General features: G+C 44.0%; 1 protein-coding gene across 1 annotated transcript in view; it reads right to left on the reverse strand.

Moving 5' to 3' along the window:
• DCDC2 (doublecortin domain containing 2) overlaps positions 1-18,899 on the reverse strand; it is an 88,293-nt gene that overhangs the window by 37,730 nt on the left and 31,664 nt on the right. Inside the window, exons 3-6 of the mRNA XM_015414733.1 lie at positions 12,258-12,334; positions 12,041-12,172; positions 6,632-6,778; positions 5,702-5,732 (exon numbers count right to left, since the gene is read on the reverse strand). Coding sequence (XP_015270219.1) covers positions 5,702-5,732; positions 6,632-6,778; positions 12,041-12,172; positions 12,258-12,334 — 387 coding nt within the window. The remainder of the gene's footprint in view (positions 1-5,701; positions 5,733-6,631; positions 6,779-12,040; positions 12,173-12,257; positions 12,335-18,899) is intronic.

Consider the following 18,899-nt stretch of genomic DNA (forward strand, 5'->3'; position numbering starts at 1 on the left):
ACATAAGTTACATTTTATTATTTTATTATTTTAAAATTTAAAATTTTAATCTTGATAACAGGGTGCCTGGCTTTAATGTGGAAAAGCAACACTTAATCCTGAAAATGTCACTTTGGCATAAACTTGGTAATACAGTATGTCCAGGGCTTTTTTTGTAGAAAAAGCCCAGCAGGAACTCATTAGCATAATAGGCAACACCAAACAGCAGAAACTCATTAGCATATTAGGCCACACCCCTGACAGTACAGTTCATTGGCATATTAGGCCACACCCCCATGCTTTCCCTTGGCTTTCCCGGGTGCCCCGCAGCTGCGGGGAGCCTGGGCAAACCCCCCCTTGAAGAGAAGGGAAGGCAGTTTAAACTGCCTTCCCTTGGCTTGCCCGGGCACCCCACGGCTGCAGGGAGCCCAGGCATGCCGGCCCTTGAACAGGACGGGGAAGGCACGGGAAGAAATTTAAATGCCTCCCCGAAGCTTCCAGGGGCCCCCCTGGCCTTCCTGCCTTGGAGTCGTCGGGGGGGTTCGCCTCTATAGGTTCCCTCTGTAGGTTCCCTCTGTAGGTTCCCTCTGTAGCCACGCACGCAGAGGTTTTAGCTGTAGTGGGCATGGCCAACTCTGAAGCCAGCCAGAACTCTGTTCCTGTGCATTTCTGCCTAAAACATGAACACATCTCTGACAAGTAACTAGGAGTCTACAAGTCAAACTAGTTTCCAAAATACTATTTTTGGAACACTGAAAAACTCATCACCAAATCAGTGGCAATTAAACTTCCTTTCAATTCACAAACTTGTCATGTGTCAAAAATAGCAATAATATAACATCTCTCAGTCCACCTGACAGCCTACATAGGCCTAAAATGAGGTTACTAACCTTCAGTTAGGGTTGCCAGCTGTGGGTTGGGAAATACTCTGAAATTTGAAGCCTGAGGAGGGAGGGGTTTGGGGAGAAGAGGGACTTCAAATGTTTATAATGCCATAGAATCTATCTTCCAAAGCAGCCATTTTCTCCAGGTGAACTGATCTCTGTTGCCTGGAGATCAGTTGCATTCCCAAGAAATCTCCAGCCACCACCTGGAGGTTGGCAACCCTACCTCCAATGCTTACCTTGCTAGGAATTCCAGAGATTTAGGGCCAAACTACACGTGATGTCATCCTTTTGTCCATCGGGGGATGACACTGTTATTTTGAAGCCTACAATGGGTGACTTAAAAACAACACCTGTAGCATGGTGGGATGAGGTGCTCTTGTTTTCCACCCTATGCCTCTTCAAGCTCCCCCCATCACAGCCTTTTCAGCACTTGAAAATGCACAGGGAGGGGGGAAGACAACCACCTCATCCAGCTGCACTGCGAGATCAGGCCTTCAGAGCATATTAAATCACCCATTTTAGGTTTTTAGATGGAAGCAGCTGTGGACCCAGTGACACTGTAGTGTCTAGCTTGGCCCTTACCTCTTCCTTAAGATCAAGCACCATAAAACTCTTTATCTTTCCCTCCTTTGTTCTTATTTTTTTTCCCCTTCATGGACTCCATCTCTCTTTTCTTCCTCCTCTGATATCCTATTTACTCTTTTTAACTGAAAGGAAATGAATGTGTTTGATAGTACAGGAAGTTTTAGGGCTTTTCCACACAGGGTTTTTTGATGCAGCTCAGCTTCTTACTTGTATCAGGTTTTCTCCTCCCTTACAGATGGTATCATTCACCAGGGCGATTTTTCATGGCTGTCTGGTTGCTGATAGGATTCTGGGTGAAATTGCCCTTGCAACAGAAATTTCAAACAGCCCAGAGTAATCCATTTTCTCTCCATTTTTAGCTGGGTGCCAGTTCATACCTGAAGCACATTGAACCCCTGCCCCCCACCCGTCTCCCCCCGTGTTCTCAGGATTCTCAGTCCACTCTTTTTTGGGGTGGGTTTTTTAGGAGCATGGATAACACTGCATATAAAATATGTAGTATCTTTTTTTTTAACCCTTTTAAAAAACATATATTTGCAGATACATTTCCAACAATTCCCTCCCCCATCCCAAAAAGGCAGGCTGAGCTGTGGGTGATTCTCTACTGTTTTTCTTTTTAAATCCACAAGCATGAATAATGCTGGACAGGAATAAAACAATACCTTTACAACCTTTAAAAAATCTTCCTCCAGCTATCCCTTCCCCTCTGTCTAAAAAGCAGGCAGGTCTCTTCTGCTTTTTGTTGTTGTTGTTGTTTTAAATGAGCATGAGTAACACTGTATAGTATAGGAATAACACAATACCTAATACAATATAACCTGCAAAAATATTATCCTCAGTCTCTTCATAGTTAATTTTGTTAATTGGAGCTCCCGGTCGCCAGCCGAAGGCAATGGAGGCCGGTGGCTGTTTTGTCGCTGCGGACGTGGGCGGGGAGGAGCCAGCCTAGTATAGGCTTGGCTCCACTCCCACCCAAAGCAGTTGCAGCCTCGTGCTCGGCTTGGACTGAGCGTGAGGCTGTAGTGCTGCTGCGCGGACTCCTGGGCCTGGAGTGGTGAAGGGCGGCAATTTCGCGGCGGCAGCATCGGCGGCTCGAGCAGGGAATCCAGGGGTTGGACAGAGAGGCTTTTCTGGTGGTGGCCGCTGTCACAGGAGGCTTCTTGGTGGCTGTGACCATCCATGGATGGGTCCTGGGAGCCACTACCGCAAGAGTATCCGTTCTCGGTGGTGAAGGGGGTTTAATTTTAGCGGCAATGGGGGCCTTTTGGCTGCCTTGCCTTTGGGGGATCACCTTTCCTTGGCTACTAAGGACAAAATTCTTAAGGGTAGCTATGCGGATGTGTTCTCTTTATTGTTTCGGGAACTCGACAAAAAAGACAAGGAGGACCTAGATGAGAGGGACAAAGAACGCATTAAGAGGCGTAGAGTGGATAAGACCTGGGCCAATTGGCTCCCGGGTTTCCTTATATATTCAGGTGTGATCGTGCGCTGAGATGGGGTGTACTTTAGAAGACACTGGTGTGCTGAGGACTGGCCACAGGATTGGTTCCAGGCAGGCTGGGTGAAGGACCTAACCTTTCTGGAGTTTTTTCCGATTGTTGTAGCAGTGGGGATTTGGACAGCTGATTTTGCTGACCACTTCTGGTGTGACAATCAGGCCACAGTACACGTAATAAACTCACTAACATCCAAGTCAGTACGGGTCATGACGTTGGTTAGGGCATTTACACTATTATGTTTGAGGAATAATATATTGTTTTGCGCAAGGCATGTTCCAGGTGCAAGTAATGGGGTCGCTGATGCTCTCTCTCGAAAACAGATGGGGAGATTCCGTCAGCTGGCCCTGGAAGCGGACGAGCGCCCAGTAAGGATGCCTCCCAGTTTTTGGCGGATTGGGCGCTTGAAGCTGAACGGGCAATAGGTTTGGTCCTCACGCCTTCAACGCGTAAATCATACATGAGGGCGGGTCACCAATTTGTCGCTTTTAGGCAAGAGGCTGGATTACGGCATGTTTGGCTCATCCCAGTTCCTCAACTCATGCAGTTTTGCGTTTATTTGAAGCGGAAGGGCTTGTCAGTTCGCTCTATAAAGGGCAGGCTGTCCTCCCTTGCCTACATGGCTAAGGCTGCTGGCCATGAAGACAGGACAAAAGATTTCCGTGTCAAAAAGATGTTAGATGGGTGGTCCCGTGAAGCAGGGCATCCTCAGGATGCCAGGGAGCCATTGACTTCTTCAGTGTTAAAGGGTCTTAGGGCATTGTGCTGATGAATATGAGGCTGCTCTCTTTCATTCGGCATCATTAATAGCATTTTTGGAGCTCTGTGTATTAGCGAGCTCGTCCCTACTTCACAGAGTGATACATCTGATAGGGCTCTTAAATTTACTGACATCAGGGTCCGAGAGACTAGTTTGGACATTAATATTAGGCGGTCAAAGACTGATCAGGTGGGTAAGGGTTCAGTGATAGAATTAGGTCATTGTTCTGAATCTGAATTATGCCCGGTGGTGGCATTACACCATTACCTGAAGCTTCGGGGGTTAAGGGACGGAACATTATTTCAGCACAGAGATGGGTCCCCTCTCACAAAATTTCAGTTTTGGGCGCTGATGCAGAAAGCGCTTAATCAATTGGGTCTAGGCGGGTTCTGTTTCGGGACCCATTCATTTACAATTGGAGCTGCTTCCATGGCGGCTGCCATGGGGTACTCGGGGGAAGACATACAAGGCATAGGTCGATGGAGATCTCGTAGTTTTAAAGGGTATGTGCATCAATGCAAGTTCTGAATGGAACACGTTCCTAAAATAGTTCTTTTTCAGGTGCTGTGGGCCGGCAGGCACGGAGGAGAGTCACTATCTGCGGCCACAGTATGATTTTTTGGGCCGCTCATCAGGCCAAGAGGACGACGGTTGGTTCTCAGTTGGGCCTGAGTGAGTTGGCTTTGGTTGACTGGTGGGGAAGGAGGGGCATGCATTGGCCCAGGTTACTCTCACTATTGTTTGAAGAACGGCGTGGGCCACCCCCCAATGTTTTACTGGTGCACCTGGGTGGCAATGATCTTGGCCCGATGAAAGGCAAGGCCCTGGTAATTCAGGCCACGGAAGACCTGAAATTGATACGGGCAAGATGGCCCAGGGTGCAAATAATTTGGTTGGCAATTTTGCCATGGCAGGTATGGTGCAACCTGGGGGATCCCAGATGCATTGACCATGCTCATCATAAAGTGAACAGACAGATGTGGAAAGCCATGGAGGGTGACTTGGGTCAATATTTAGCACATCCCGAAATAGTGGTCGGAAAGACTGACCTCACATGTCAAACAAGGGCAACAAGTTGTTTTTGGAGGACATTTGGCAAGGGATTAGGGCCGCCTTAGGTTGTGAGGTGGCTTGACTTCTCAAGTGGCAGAATAGTGCAGGGATAAGGAAGCGGGAAATGGTGAGCACCTTAAGCTGTTCCCTGTTTTGGGAACTGGGGGGTCTTCAGGAATGGCCTGCGGGTTATTAAGGCCCAGGGCGGTGAATGATGATCCCCTCTGGGAACCTCTTGAGTAAGCTCCTCTCTGCAAGCATATGGTTTCAGGGGTAGGCGCTCCTAGGAGGCTACCAGTGGCTGGGCTGCCGGTCGCAAGCCAGATTAATGGCTCAAGACCGAGGTTGGTGGCTCACCCACATATTGGACAAGGAGGCTGGTCATCCTGACACCTGCCTTGTCTGTTCCACTACTTAGAAACTGCTCCCTTGCTGTTTTTGTTAATAAACTGTTATATATAGTTAATAAAGTGGCCCTTGTTTGATCCAAACTGTTGTCCGTCTTGTTATTCCGATTGGGGGGGGCAAATTACAGTTGAAAAAGTTTTTAAACTTCAGATTAGTTGTAACAACTAAATGGAGCATTTTCAAATGGTGTTTTGATTGTTTCGTATCTCAACAGACACCCCCACAGAATACTAGAAAGAGGGCCTTTTCTGTGGTGGTGACCCAGCTATGGAACTCCCTCCTCAGTCAGATTCAGCTGGCATGTCTGTTATTCTTTAGATGCCAGTTGACGTTCCTCCTATAAATCTGCACTTTTAATAATGTCTAATTTGAAGGCACTTGGCTTTTAATAATTTTTTTAATGCTTGGTTGCTGATTTAAATGTGATATTCCTTTTAATGAGTTTAAATTTGTAAGCTGGCTAAGGTACAATTTTTGGCAGAAAGGAAGGACAGAAATCCCCAAATAAATAAAGCATTGTTTTTGATACTCACACTCCCCTTAGACTTCCCAGATGACTTTGACCTGTAAAAAGAGATAAAATTTTAGGATCCAACATTCAGAACATTTTCCATATCATGAATTTTTATAGGAAACAACTTATCTTTTACTGACAAACATTATGTCTTTCCAAGATGCCTGGAAGCCAGTAACTAACTATATAATATATTTTAAAATAGTCCATAAATTGTTACTGTACTTTGTCCTAAACAGGATTTAAATCAGAAATAATCTCATAAAAATTAACCATAACACTGTATTGATGAGATGGGGGGCAGTTTAGCATTATATGAAAAACTGAAATGCTGCAGACAATTTCAGCTACTCAACCCACAGAGACATACACATGACTGCTGAAGATCAGTATTAAAGGGCCTGTTTTTCATGGTCTGAGACAGAACATTCACTTTTTATATTTGGTAAAAATATATTTGTCTAAGAAAAATGGAGAGCGGGATGAGGAAACCAACAAAAAAACTCAGCATACCCTGTTGCAGGGGAAATTGTTGTAAACACAAAATGGAGGTAGATAGATCCATATATACTTCCCTGAGCCTCTTGGAGGAAGGATAAGATAAAAATGCACTAAATAACAACACACTAAGTAACAACAACAATAATAACAACACTGCACAAAGTTCATTTTTGTTCATAGAAGCATGCATAATCTTTCCTATATACATGGTCACAAGGACAAATGTAACATCTAAAACAGGCAATCAAGGGTATACGTATCAGCAGTAAATGCAAGAGTACTGTTGGCCTAGTTCTTCACATATATGGGTCCCAGAAGGTAGCATATCAAAATCCCATGGTCACATATATGCCAAGTTACAGCAAGCATCCAGGCACAAGGCATTTTACGAGATTTTTTGTTCACAAATACGGTTAGCATAAAAGCACAAAGCATGAATTACACTTACCCATAAGATCTCCTAACTGTAGATTTGGTAAACAGTACTTCACTATAGGGTAACTTCTTAAATTTGTCTCTGCCAACCGCTACATAAAACTGTCCGTTTTCCAAATCCAACCCACTCTCAACAGGTTTTCCATCTAATGTGTAGAGCCTGTAAAATACATATAACAGTCCAAGTGTGAACTGTTAACAAGATAACTAAATGCTGTTGTAATATTTCTCATGCCAAAAAACACCACAGGAAAATGAATTAACGAATTAACGAATTGCTTCCTTGAAACAATTGGTAAGTCTAGAGGTCTATCAAGAACCCTATTCCAAGTGAGCCAAAATAACCTTCAGTCTACTTTTCTTAATCGGAAGAATAATATTAACTACATGAAGGAATTGTTTACTACTCCCATTTGTTCAATGAAGCTTGCAGAAGACAAATTCTCAGTAGATTTCCCCAAAAGTTGGCATAGTAAACCAGACTAATATTCTGCTAAACTTAATGAATGTATTTTAAAAAAATGGTTTGTATCAAAGGCCTTCTCAATATCGAGAGTAAGGAAGGCAACAGGGATTTTAGATTTTAGGCAGTATTGCGTTAATTGTAACGTTCTCAAGGTATTGTCTGATAGATCCCTATTGGGTATAAAACCAACTTGATCGTTGTGTATGTATTTTGATATGAAAGTGTTGATCCTCTTGGCTAATATTGATGTGAATATTTTCTGATCTTGATTAAGAAGTGATATTGGCCTGTAAGATTTGGCTTGTAGTGGGTCTGTGTCCTTTTTTGGTATAACTATATCCTATTATGCCCATGGGCAGCCATCATTCTTAACAGTGCCTATGTTAATGCATCTATAGCTCTTCAATAAAGTATTACCTTTCCTGATAAGCGTGTACTACGTTGTTGGCTGTGGGTTCTGACAAAACAGCAGACCTAACTACACTTTATATTGGGAATCTAAGGCCAGATCTCCAGATGTACATTTCAGCCTGAAAGGTGTAACCTGTTGACTTAAGCAAGGCTGTAGACCAGTAGATGGTAAAGGAAACTTGCTGTGGGTAAACAGAAGATTGTTGCAGCTTTAGACTGTAATTGCAACATAATAAAAATAGCATGTTGAGAGAAAACGATGCACACTTGGAATACTATGCATCCTTGTATAATAAATTGGATCCAGCTAGGGGTATGCAATTTTTTTTTAATTGACATTTTTCAGTTGGGGTCTATTGGACCTGGAAAAAAAATGATATTTTCAAAAAAGCCCAGATTCCAATACTGGCATAGTATTCAGATCTGGCATCTTTCAGAATTCCTGATTTTTTTCAGGCCCAATAGACCCAAGAATAAAAATACCAGTGAAAAATAAAAGCCAGCCTGGTCCTGGGGCTGGCTTGGTTTCTCCTGTAGCGTGGTTTAAACTGAACTGCAGGAGAAACTGGCCCCAGGATCTGCATGCCACAGTGAGGTCTCTCCCCACTGCACACAGACCTGGCTGGGAGATGGCTTCTCTTGTACCATGATTTAAACTGCACTGCAGGAGAAACTGACCCCAGAATCTGCTGTGCCACGGCTAGCAGATTGCTTCCTGCAGCACAGCAGCTTCTGGGGCTGGCACAAAAAGCCAGCCCCAAACCAAGCCAGTGGGAACAGCCTGCTCCCCCCAGCAGCACAGCTGATCCTCAGGCTGTCTTCAGTAAAAGCCCAAGAAACAGGTGAGAGGCTGAAGCAATCTCCTCCTGCCTCTCCACTGTTTTCAGATCTACCGGTAATTCCCGAATATATCCAGGATTTTTTCATCGATTTTCCTGAGAAAACCGGGGTGCATTTGGGAAGCCAAAATATACCTGAAAAATACCAATAAGGTGTTTTTCAGGTATATTTTTGGCTGGGGTAGATCCAAATGCACACCCCTAGATCCAAATAGTTTTCCCAGTATAGGAAAATGGAGGAGGCTCTCCCTTTTGTCAACCCAAAAAAGGTATGATGGGGATCATGGTACATTCATGGACAAAAACCATGTGGGATGGGTGCTGTACTAGGAGGGCAATTAGGTAAGACTGAGTGAAAAAACTAGCTGAACCCAACCCAATATGAATATATATTTTAAAGAGTATATTGATTTTAGATATAAGAGCCGGAGGATATATGTAACAGAGGTTAGAGATAAGCATTTTAAAGACCTTTTTTCATTAGTACATCTAGTACAGAACGAACTAAAGTATAATTTGTTCAGATGATGTGTTAATTGAAGATTCATTTTTATATGGAATGTATTAATAGTAAGTTGAATTTAATGTATACATATGTGTGTGTGTGCGCGCGCATGCACATGCGCAGGCACATATTCTAGAATATTTATTTAGAACATTTTTATGCTGCCTCTCCAGGACATTCAGTATGTTTTGTGAATGCTTGATTCAAATATTCACTCTGTGTTTCAGGATCATGTGAGAATAGGGTTGCCAGGTCCTCCCTGGCCATTGCCAGGGGTGGGGGTTAGGGTTGCCAGCTCCAGGTTGGGAAACTCCTGGAGATTTGATGTGGTGCCTGGGAGGACAGGGGCTGCAGTAGGGTACAATGCCATAGAGTCCACTCTCCAAAGCATCCATTTTCTCCAGAGGAACTGATCTCTGTAGTCTGGAGATAAGCTGTAATTCCTGGGAATTTCTGGGTCCCACCAGGAGGCTGTCATCCCTATGTGAGAAAGATCACTTGTCTTGAACAATTTACCCTGGATCAGAGGACACTGTGGATGAGCACAGCTAGTTGAGTTAGGTGGGTAGACTTTGGAGCATTACCATGTTCTGTGAGGGTACCAGCCGCCACTGATTCTTTTAAACCACGAATTTTCCTATTCTAAAAAAACCCTCTTATTCTTCAAATATAAACTTCCCTGTCATAAATTAGAAAGCTTTAATCAGCATTCCAAGATCAATCCTCCAGGCCAGCTGTATATGAAACTACCAAGGCAAGAGTCTTATTTAATTATTTAAAAAGTACATATTGTTAATATATTATGATTCTTTTCTCCCTAACCTCTGTAAAATGAGTTTTTCTAGAAGCCCTGCCATTTGTCTTAGCTTTAGCATGTTGCTATTACTTGTAATATCAAGCAAAAAGAGCCATGCATACCATTTCTGGCACGCCAGTATATCAGAAAGTCTGCTGCACACCTGCACCACTAGATGGAATGGAAGGCAAGTTTATTTATAATGCTTTTCAAAATGCTGACAGGAGATCAGTGTAATTAAAGAACTCAGACATCTACTAATCAAATATCATAAACAAATGTTGCCGGTACAAGTGGTCTCACTGGCGTGAATGGGGCTTGAACCCATGCAACACTTTTGAGGACAGGAGCACAACTGCAATCTTCCTCCCATATCCTTCAATTCTGATTCTTGGCTTTGTCATCCACTTGAACTTTACTTCTCAGATTAGATCCACTCTATTTTACTTACTTTATCACATAAAGAGGAACAACTGAAATAAACGCAAATTAGATTACTAACCAGATTCCTTTAGCATTTGCTTGCTTAAGGCAGACTCAGCCACCAGGTTTAACACGGTTGGCAAGAAGTATAACAAAGTTTGAGTCCAGTGGCACCTTTAAGACCAACTTTGCTGATTTAAAGGTGCCACCGGACTCAAACTTTGGGCAATTCTGCATCCAGCATTCGCTCCACATTCTCTCGACTGGGAGGAAAAAGTGCAGCTCAAAACCACATTCAACTATCTCGGGGCAACACCGTACTGACTGCAAAGTCACCCCTGAACGGCCATAAATCTATGCAGAAAGTGCCATAAAATCCGATGACCAAAGAAAGCGAAAGCAGCATGGAGTGTGGAGGCGACAATAAAATCCAATGGTCAAAGGAAGTGAAAGCAGCATACAGTGCAGAGGGGAATTTCTGTTCCAGTGTGGGTTTTGTAAAACAATGGAGGGAAAAGACAGGGCAGAATCTCAGACCAACATGGCTACCCACTTGAATCTATTGGCAAAAAGTATGTAAGAGAGGACCAGAAGAAATATTTCTTGTTCCAAGGTTTGGTTGTAGTATGCCCAGGGGTCATTTCGTAGAAAAAGAGGTGCAGGAGCTCATTAGCATAACTCATTAGCATAACTTATTTGCATATGCCACACCCCATGACATCACCGGAAGGGTGTCAGAAGGCAACACCCACCGCTCAGGCTCCACTGGACTGTTTTGGATTGCTAGCTATGGGGGGGGACACATGCAGATCTGTCCTCGCAGAGGAGGGAGAGCTTGTACCTGAATAAAACTTGGTCTTAAAGGTGCCACTGAACTGTTTTGGGCCGGGGGAGAGCTCTGCAACTTACCTCGCTGCTTCTTGCTCTGACTGAGGGCTGCTGGGAGCAGGGGGCGGGGCTTGTTGCATGTGCCCGCCCCCTGGGCTCTTTACTGCCGGAGCTCTGCTCCCATGCGCTCCTGCAGGAAATGACCCCTGAGTATGCCTACAGTGATGAGTGTAAGACTCGTGAAAAGAGACACAGTGGCAGCAAGTCTCAGATTCTTTATACCACTAGCTCCAGCAACATGTCAGTCTGATCAGCTTCAGAAAAGGGGGCAGCTGCCCCTAAACGAGAATACCAATTGAGGATTAGAAAAGATAAAGCAAAGTGAAGGCTGAAGGACTCTGAATGGTGCCTTAAAGCATGTGATATAAATGATGCTCTTGGGGTTTTCTTTAAACAGTTAAAAAACTGTTAAAAAGATAAATAATTTAGCTTAATTGACTATGTTCAATGTACTGTAAGCATTTTAGACTAACACTTATATAAGCTGATGTAATGATCTACTATACTTGGGGTTTTAGTTAGTAGTGGTTTTCTTTCCTTTTTCCATAGATGTAGATTTGCAGCATTCCTAGTCCAGGGGCCACAGCATCCTTTCCTTTTCAAATGCCTTTCACTTTGAGGAGGACCTATGGCCCAGTGGTATAGCACAAATTTTGCATGTAAAAGATTCCAGATTCAGTCCTGGCATCTCCAGCTAAAGGAGTTCATTAAGCAGATTGGGGAGGGGGGGATCTTTGCCTGCAAATCTGGAGAATCAATGTAAGTCAGAGTAAACAGTGCTGAGCTAGGTAGACCAGTGGCCTAGTTTGGTATAAAACAGCATCATATGCATCACATATTTCTTTAGTGCCCAGCTGACAGACAGGTAAAAAGCCTCAGACATATGTGTTCTAAAGACACCAACAGCTGACGACAGTAGGTGAGACATTTTCAGCAAATGGATGTTATCAGCCTTTGGACCATTTTTCATATTGTCTTGAAAAGAGATTAAGCACACTGCAAGATCCAGTTTCTCAGAAAATATTATTTCTGGACAGTGCTAAGAAAATACCATCTTATAAGATGCAAATGTCTACAATATGACTTCCCCTTACCTGTGAACAGCTCCGTTTCTGAGTGTAATTTTCTCGGTTACCATTTCAAGAACATGTTCCCACTGATTCAGCGTTTTCCTTGGAATAAAAAGACGCACTGCTGGGCTTACGAGATCACCATTTGCAATCAGGCTGAAAAGATGAAACCAAGTTACAAACAAAGTAATGGTCTACAAAATGAAGTTGAGCAAACTGGGAGTCAGAAAATCTTACTTACAAAACAGTGCATGGCTCCTGAAGCGGCTTTCGAAAGCGTGCCGACACATTGATTCTGCTGTGGATAACTGGCTTCACCTGAAAGACCCCAAAATGCAATGATTAATTCTGTTTGTACTTGTCCTTAGGACACCATTTAGAATCTTACCTTATTTTTTGTCAATCCTAAGTTTTTTTTCTTACAGCACTTAAAATAACTTTTAAAAAACTATCAGTTAAGTGTACTGTATGATATCATAGTGTACTTATGGTTGTATTTTATTTGTGCTTTTATGAAAAACTCAAGCAAGAACTGTATTTGGTTTTCCTCCCTTCTCTTCCTTGTAGCTATATGTTTCCAGATAGTAAGACTGACTTGTATTTCAGAACTTTAATTCCCGTACTGATTGGCTAATGGGTGTTGCTGACTCAAATTAGTGGTAAACTCACCAGATCTGCTAATTTCTTAGCTGCTTCTCATAGTGACAGGAAAAAAAACATATTCTATTTCATACTAACAGAGCCAGTGGGATTTTTAAAGTATAATTTTATTTCCTTATTTTTCATTCAAAATTGTCAAGATATATTGCAAAAGCAGCTTAGAATGTGGGAGACAGGACTGAAATGTATAATCGCAGAGCCCCATATATATGAAAAGTTAATACCAGTATTAAATGGTATACAGAATCAGTGATTTTTTTCTTGGTAGTGTTAAATATAATGTAGTATTTCTAATTCAATGAGGATAGGCTCAAATAGCTGTCATAGGGGACTAATAGGATTTGTTGTTCAGTCGCACAGTCAAGTCCGACTCTTCGCGACCCCATGGACCACATCACACCAGGCCAATAGGATACAACCATGTAAATGTCAAACACAGCTACTGCTGGAGAAAGGAAAAAAGACAGAGTCTTTCTTCCACTAATGTAAAGGGATTTCCTATTTGCAATTGAGATCACTTATCGGTATTTGTTGATACAGAGATCTCTGACCTGGAGCAAGGTACCTCTGTGGTGGAACAGCCCCACTGACCCGTGGGCACCACTCCATCCTGCCCTCCAAGATGTCAAGAAACCTGTGACTTGCCAAATCTCCACCCAGTGATGTAGCACTTTCCCAGTTTTCCCAACCCTCAAAGGAGTTTCCTCTCCTTCTTTTGGTACTGCTGCCACCAACTGGCCTTTGTAGGAATTACCTACTGAGGGGACCAGTGCTCCCAACTTCCCTTCCTTGCATAGCTGTCATAAGTCAGCCTGTGATCAGTGACAGCGAGGATTCCTCAGATGAGGAGTTGGCTGTAGCCAGTCCTGAGCCAGCAGATGAGCAACAAGAGATTGAGTTACTGACTGATCATAACTCACAGCCCTCTGCTGCAGCCAAGCCAACACTGGCTGTTTCACTGCCCACATCTGTGGCCAATACTCTCCAGCTCTGAATCAGGAAACAAGCCTACACAGACAACTCCCAGCCCACCTGGATACCCCATACCCATGCAGGGCTGGCACTGTCAGCAGCATGCAGAGTTGCAGGCAATGAGATAAAGTGCACGTCTCCTGGCCCGTCATCAGGTGTCAACTGATGAGATAGATTAGTAGTTTCTGGATGACTACCAAGTAATTGGCTGTGAGTATTAAGGCTTAGCTATAAAATCAGGCAAGAGGAGCAGCAGTTTGTGGATGCAACAAGTACATTTCATTACTGAGCCACTGATCTTGTTACCGGGCCTTTGAAACCTTGGACCCTGGACTGGACACGCACAACCGGCTTTTCTGGAATCCCTGACCCTGGACTGGACTTAAACTTGCTGCCTGGACCCCTTGACCCTAGACTGGACTTTGTTATTCTACTCTCTGAAAACCCTGACTTTGGACAGGACTTTGGATGCTCTCTCTCTCTGTAACCTCTGTCTTTGAACTGCCCTGCTGAATACCAGCACTTGCCCTCCAGGAACACTGGACCAGAACAATAGCTGTTCTAAGATCCTGCCTCGTGCCTGCATCTCCCTCTACCCAACAACTGGTTACCATAGGGACAGCTTACTGCACTTGCACACCACTGAAAAAATACTGATTTGTCAATTGACTGCCCCCTTCCCCCAGGAACATTTTTCAACAGCATATCTGAACAGTGGAAATCTCTGTGGTACAGAGAACAACTACTAGCAATCCAAAATTATAAAGTGTATACTATGTCTACACATATAATCTCAGCACAGCAACAAACTGAGCAAGGGATCCAAAAAAAAAAAGGTGTAAACATGCAATTCCTCCGGCTCTGACTCTGTGTATGCCCTAGCTCAGTGATTCCAGAACTAGGTGCTACCACCCCCTGGAGGAGTATTACTTGGGGGCACTAAGAGGCAATGGGGTGGTGGAGGGGCACAAAGAGGCAAGGGGCGGAAGGGAGGTGCTGGAGGTGGGCCCCTCTGACTACGTTGTTCACTTATCTACAATTGACCAGGCTACAGCCTAGATTCTGGCAAACAGCACTCCAAGTTTCTGCCTCTGCCTAGTGCTAAAAACTGGTGGAAACTATTTGAATTTTTAGTAAATACACTACCAGGGCTGTAGTTAGACCAGCATACTGAGTTTCGAGACGCTGTTGTCGCTGTGTGTGCTTTTGTTTCTGTCATTTTTCAAGTTTTTGCTGGTAAGTCCTTAACATAGTAGTATTGGGTCTGGTATTTATTTTCCTGTGTTTTCAGTTACCAAACCTGTTGATTATGAAATGAGCTTTTAAGCTAAATGTTATTTTTGTTGCAGCCCACCCAATAATAATATTTCTAGATTATATAAGCTTAACATAGTGGGTTTGGCCATCTATTGGAATTGGAAGGGAGGTATTTTGTTCCTGAGAAGGAGCCATAGAAGAGTTCTGAAGGAAAAGAGAGGGTTCTGAGAAGTAAAAAAGAGACAGAAGCCATCTGGGTCTCATGGCAGAGAACAGAGTGACCTGAGAAGGAGCCTCAAGAGAGCTGCAGCCACCTGAAAATCTGCAGCAACACAAAAAGCCTGAAGAGCACCACCACCAGAGAGCCATGAAATGGCTGAAAATGTGGAAGATGCATTGCGCAGCACACTAACAACAACAGAATTTGCATTACAGCCAGATGAATTAACTTTGCCAGGCAATGAATTTTTGTCTCTTGCTTACACGTGCTTTATAAAAGATGAAAGTTTGGCTCAGGGGTTGTTATTTGCAAGGCAACTAAGAACAGATACTAAAGGGGAGTCAATATTTTGTGTTGCTGAGCAGTTCTTCAAAGACAAGGACATTCTGCTTACTAACATACTTGCTTGTGCAAGAGATAGAGCACCACCAATGTCTCGTTGCTATCATGAGTATGTTGCTTACTTGAAAAAAGTGGTGCCAAATGTCTTTACCATTCACTGTGTTAATCATCGCCAACAGCCTCTCCCATCCTGACAGCAGTAGGAGCAGCAGGGAGCTGGAATGTGGAAGGGGCGGATGTTTCACCACCACCCTGGGAATCACTGCTGTTGGAGTACTCCCTTCCAACGGTGTTATCGATTGCTGCTGTTGGGGCAGTGCCAAAAACTCTACTGTCTTGAGAGAGCCCCATGGACTGAGCAGAGGGTGGAGGCTCCGAGACTCCTGCTGATGACATGCTGGGAATGAGGACATCCTCTGGGGGGCTGTGTTTGGTGCCCAGGGATGGGGCCCTCTGGTACACAGGAGGATGAGGTTTCTTTTCTCCAACAATGACCACTTCTTCCACCCCTCTCACCCTCATGGCACTGAACACACAAATGCCCAAAGCTCCCAGCAGAGAGCCAGAAGATCAAAATATAGAGTGTGTGGGAGTGTATAAACATGAGTCCTCAGCCAAGACAACCACTAGCTATGCCCCAACACCCAGCGTGAGTGGAGAGTCTGTGGAATCAGAGCCCTGACACACAAACACAAAAAGCCCCCAGTGGAGAACTAGAAGATCAAAAAAGAGGGGTGGGGGTAGAGAATAGAAACTAGCAGCAGAAGTAAAGCCCCAGGGTGGATGGCACACTAGCCCAGCAAACACACCCCAGCTCACAGAGTTGACCAAAAAAGGAGCGGTGGGAGGTAGAGAATAGAAACCCACACCAGAAGGCAGCAAAGCAAAACCCCAGGCTGGGTGGCACTGGCACACAGAGCCCTGGCCCAGCAAACACACCCCAGCCCAGAGAGTTGATCAACAAAAGGAGGAGGGTGTAGACATGCCAGCTCTCTTCAGAGGCACCAACTCAGTAGCAAAGCCCCACTGCCCAATGTGAGCAGAAAGGCTGGGTGCCATGGGGTGCACACATGCACACACACACAGAGAGCAAACAGCAATCCCGTGCCCAGCAAAGCAGATCAACTTCCTCCTATCTCTCTGCAATTCTGATCCTCTCCAACTCGCTGCAAAACCCAACAAAGGAGGGCTGGACTTCAGGTTGGGCTTTCTGTAGCTTTCAGATCCCATAGAGACAAATAGGAGCTCTGTAACTGGCAGCCAGCAGTGCCTATCAAGGTTTGGAGGGTCCCTACTGGTGTTTCCAAGGCTGGAGAGAACTCCACCCCCACTGTTGCCAGGGAGTGTGCTCCATCAGCACTGGGCTTGCTGGGAAAAGTTTCCATTTCCTGGACCGTCCGAACTGTCCTAAAGTTCAAGCAATGTTTGAGGAGCACATATTCAGATAAACAACACTTCCTAGACCCCAAAATGGCCCAAATCTGGCATGAATTTTACTTCATGAGCCAGCTCATGCCCATCCCTAATTTGAACTATTAATGAATCTAGCACATATTGCCATACTGAAACTACTGCACATTACTTCACTCTCTACATTTGAAAGTGAAAATAGTGCTTGCTAACAATAAAGCACAAAATAGTGAGAAGATTCCCTGAAGTGTACAGTTAATTAGCTTCTGCAAGCTGATGAAACCTATCAAAGTTTCTCAACAGGACAATGAAGTACAAAGCATGCTCTAGGTCCCTGTAGAAAAAAGTCATCCTGACAATGAGGAGGGCTCATGCATTAATTGTGTGTATCTTCCAAATATAGTCACTGTAGCCAGATGCCTTTTAGACAAATCCCTAATCAAAGAGCCATTAGTACTTCTGGTTTCTTTGGTCTGCCTGGAAAACAACATCCTATCATTCTAAAACAAGCCACTCACTTGGGAATGTGTGGTGTGATCAAAGCATTCTATCCTTTTTCTTTTGAGAATAATTACAAAGTAATTCTGATTTGTCAAGTATCCTTCAATGGAATAGCCTCACTCTGAAGTGTGTGTGTGGAGAGGTGAAGCATCATTTACAAAGGACAACCTGGAACATCAAAATGTGTTAAAAGCAATACATACTATAGGGTCACCAACCTGTAGGTGGGGGCTGGCGATCTCCAGGAATTACAATGGATCTTCAGACAACAGAAATCAGTTCTTCTGGAGAAAATGGCAGCTTTGGAAGGTAGACTCTATGGCATTATATGTTAATAAAGTCCCTCCCCATCTCAAACTCCACCATCCTCAAGCTCTACTCCCAAATCTCAATGAATGTCACAACCCAAAGTTGGCATTCCTAGCACAGCTGTAAACCTCATTCAAATTATTGGAAGTGGCATGATCAAGGCTTTCATGGTACAGATTGGTATCAGCCAAATAATCCAGCCTTTTGGGGATCCCAGATTTAAAAACAAATAAATCTTCTAACTCAAATAACAGCAAAGACCCATGCAACAATGCTTGCTGAAACCTCAGAAGCCAGTGATTAGGATGTAGGACAGTGTTTCCAAGACACCCACAAGGGTTTTTTTCTAACTTAAAACTGACACCTGAAAGGTTTACTTTTATAAGAGATTCTCAAACCGCAGAGAACAGGGCTGAGCATAGCTTCAAAAATTAAGCCACACCTAAGGCTGTCAGAGTGGGGAAACCTCAGCACCCATTTCTTTCTCGATATATGGAGGGAGGGAATAAAGATTGCCAGATGCAGCCACTCCATAGCTGACAGGTACAGGAAATCCTTGTGGTATCCCTGTTCCCAAGAAAGGTCAGTCTCATCCCTTCACCCTGAGTGTCTGAGCAAGAAGAAGAAGAGCAGGGTGCCATAAATCAGCACTGATTAGGCTACTTCATAATTGCCAAGAGAATGCCTCCCTCTGCCCATTGTTTTGAGGGTTACTGGATAAAATCTTTCAACATACAAGTGACTTATGCCTCCAATTTTAATTCATAAAAAAATAAATTGTGTCCCAGGTATAACAAGTAGGGATGGGCACAGTCCAGAAAAATGGCAGTCCGTTGTGGTTTGGAGGTCTGTGGGATTTACAGACCCCCGGACCACGAACCTCCATGTTTAACGGACTCAGTCAGAATCTGAAACCACATGCATAACCAAAACTAGGCATCTTATACCCTAAATGCTGGCTACCAGTGAAGAAATCACTAATAAAGCTATCCACAACACTTGGATGAGCCAGGCCATCTTGCACCTGGTGTCCAGTAGTGGAAAGAAACAACCGAGGCTCTGAAGAGCTGGTAACAAGCATGGGAGAGTGAAAATTATCTTGAGAGCGGATGAACACTGTTTTCTCACAAGACTCAGGGCAACTAAACACCAGCATATAACAAAGATGGAGTCACAAAGGCCATACGCAAAGTTATTCTTGTGTTATTAACT

This window comes from Gekko japonicus, unplaced genomic scaffold (genome assembly GCF_001447785.1).
Source record: "Gekko japonicus isolate JY-2015 unplaced genomic scaffold, Gekko_japonicus_V1.1 scaffold1433, whole genome shotgun sequence".
Taxonomy (NCBI): domain Eukaryota; kingdom Metazoa; phylum Chordata; class Lepidosauria; order Squamata; family Gekkonidae; genus Gekko; species Gekko japonicus.